The sequence below is a fragment of the Etheostoma spectabile genome, chromosome 14 (assembly GCF_008692095.1).
Source record: "Etheostoma spectabile isolate EspeVRDwgs_2016 chromosome 14, UIUC_Espe_1.0, whole genome shotgun sequence".
NCBI lineage: Eukaryota > Metazoa > Chordata > Actinopteri > Perciformes > Percidae > Etheostoma > Etheostoma spectabile.
Genome location: NC_045746.1, coordinates 17,271,915 through 17,272,993, shown reverse-complemented (window position 1 = coordinate 17,272,993; position 1,079 = coordinate 17,271,915). Strand labels below are relative to the sequence as shown.

Sequence of the window (1,079 nt, the reverse complement as noted above, 5' to 3'; positions counted from 1 at the left end):
ACACACACACACACACACACACACACACACACACACAACTCCTTGTTTATAATTTCTTGAACTACAGGCTGGTCTGCACACTCTATTTCTATTAGCATCAAATATTTACATGTCGCATCAGAATGGAAATTTCTCTAATCCTGACTTCAGGCTGCTGTCAATCAATACCCCTCTCCTCTTCTCTGCATGCGCGTACTGGTGCTGAAGAACAGCGACTGAGGCTTTGTCGGGAGCGCGCGTGCAGCACGCTCAAACCGATGCATGATGATCATGAGAAGAAAAAGCTGATTCTCCGTGTAAAATCGACATATGACTCCTTATCGCGCTAGAGCTGAAATTCAAATTTAAAAAATGATCTATAATGTGTTAGAATAATGCGTAGTCAGTTTAGGATTAGGCCAATATTAATATTAGTATAGGCTATCTGTATTTCATGTACAAGCGAAAACACACGATGAAAAAACAGAAAAATAATACCAAAACGGTCCTGCTGCTGAGTGGATGTTTCTTATCTGTGCAAACAAATGCCCGTTTTTACACGGACGACGGACGAAAACACAAAACAGGCGGCCAATGGCGCTCAGTGGCTGCATATTTGCGGCTCAATGATGAATATAAGGTTCAAAATACACGCACGTTTTACATCCTAATCCATCTACAGGGAACCCGTTAGGTTTAAAAAGACGATATTTCCTCTCGACGTGATAAAAAAGCAGAAAAACCCCAGGAAGATTTCATGTAGGCTGGGCGTTATGTAACGCTCACCCCATTATCAGTGCTGTGTCTTCTCGGTAAAATAACCTCAGACCCTGGCTCTCCTCTCCTATTTGCCGCTTGCATAAGTCAAATGACACAGAGCCGTGTGAACATATAAGCACTAGGTTGTGGTTTGTTCTTACCTTTTTTGCTGGTATGTTGCTCGGTGGAGAAGCTGGACACTGCGCCCTCCCAATTTGTTCCCCCCCCCCTCCTCCGACCCTCCTATGTGATGTTTGTTTTCCTCTTCCTCCCTCCTCCTTCTCCTCCTCCCATCCTCTCACTGCCACTGTAGTTCTGGGGGGAAAAAACAGCACTGACTG

The 1,079-nt window shown here is 44.5% G+C and overlaps 1 protein-coding gene across 4 annotated transcripts in view; it reads right to left on the bottom strand.

The window, feature by feature from the left end:
* Window positions 1–1,048, bottom strand: part of c19h1orf216 (chromosome 19 C1orf216 homolog) — a 3,113-nt gene extending 2,065 nt beyond the window's left edge. Inside the window, exon 1 of one of the 4 annotated variants that reach the window (XM_032534748.1) lies at window positions 900–1,048. Coding sequence is in view for 2 of the 4 variants with exons in the window: in XM_032534745.1 (XP_032390636.1) it covers window positions 478–593 (116 nt within the window). In the remaining 2 variants the exon portion in view is untranslated. The other 3 variants (XM_032534747.1, XM_032534746.1, XM_032534745.1) reach the window with 3 other exon arrangements.
* Window positions 1,049–1,079: the final 31 nt, after the last annotated feature.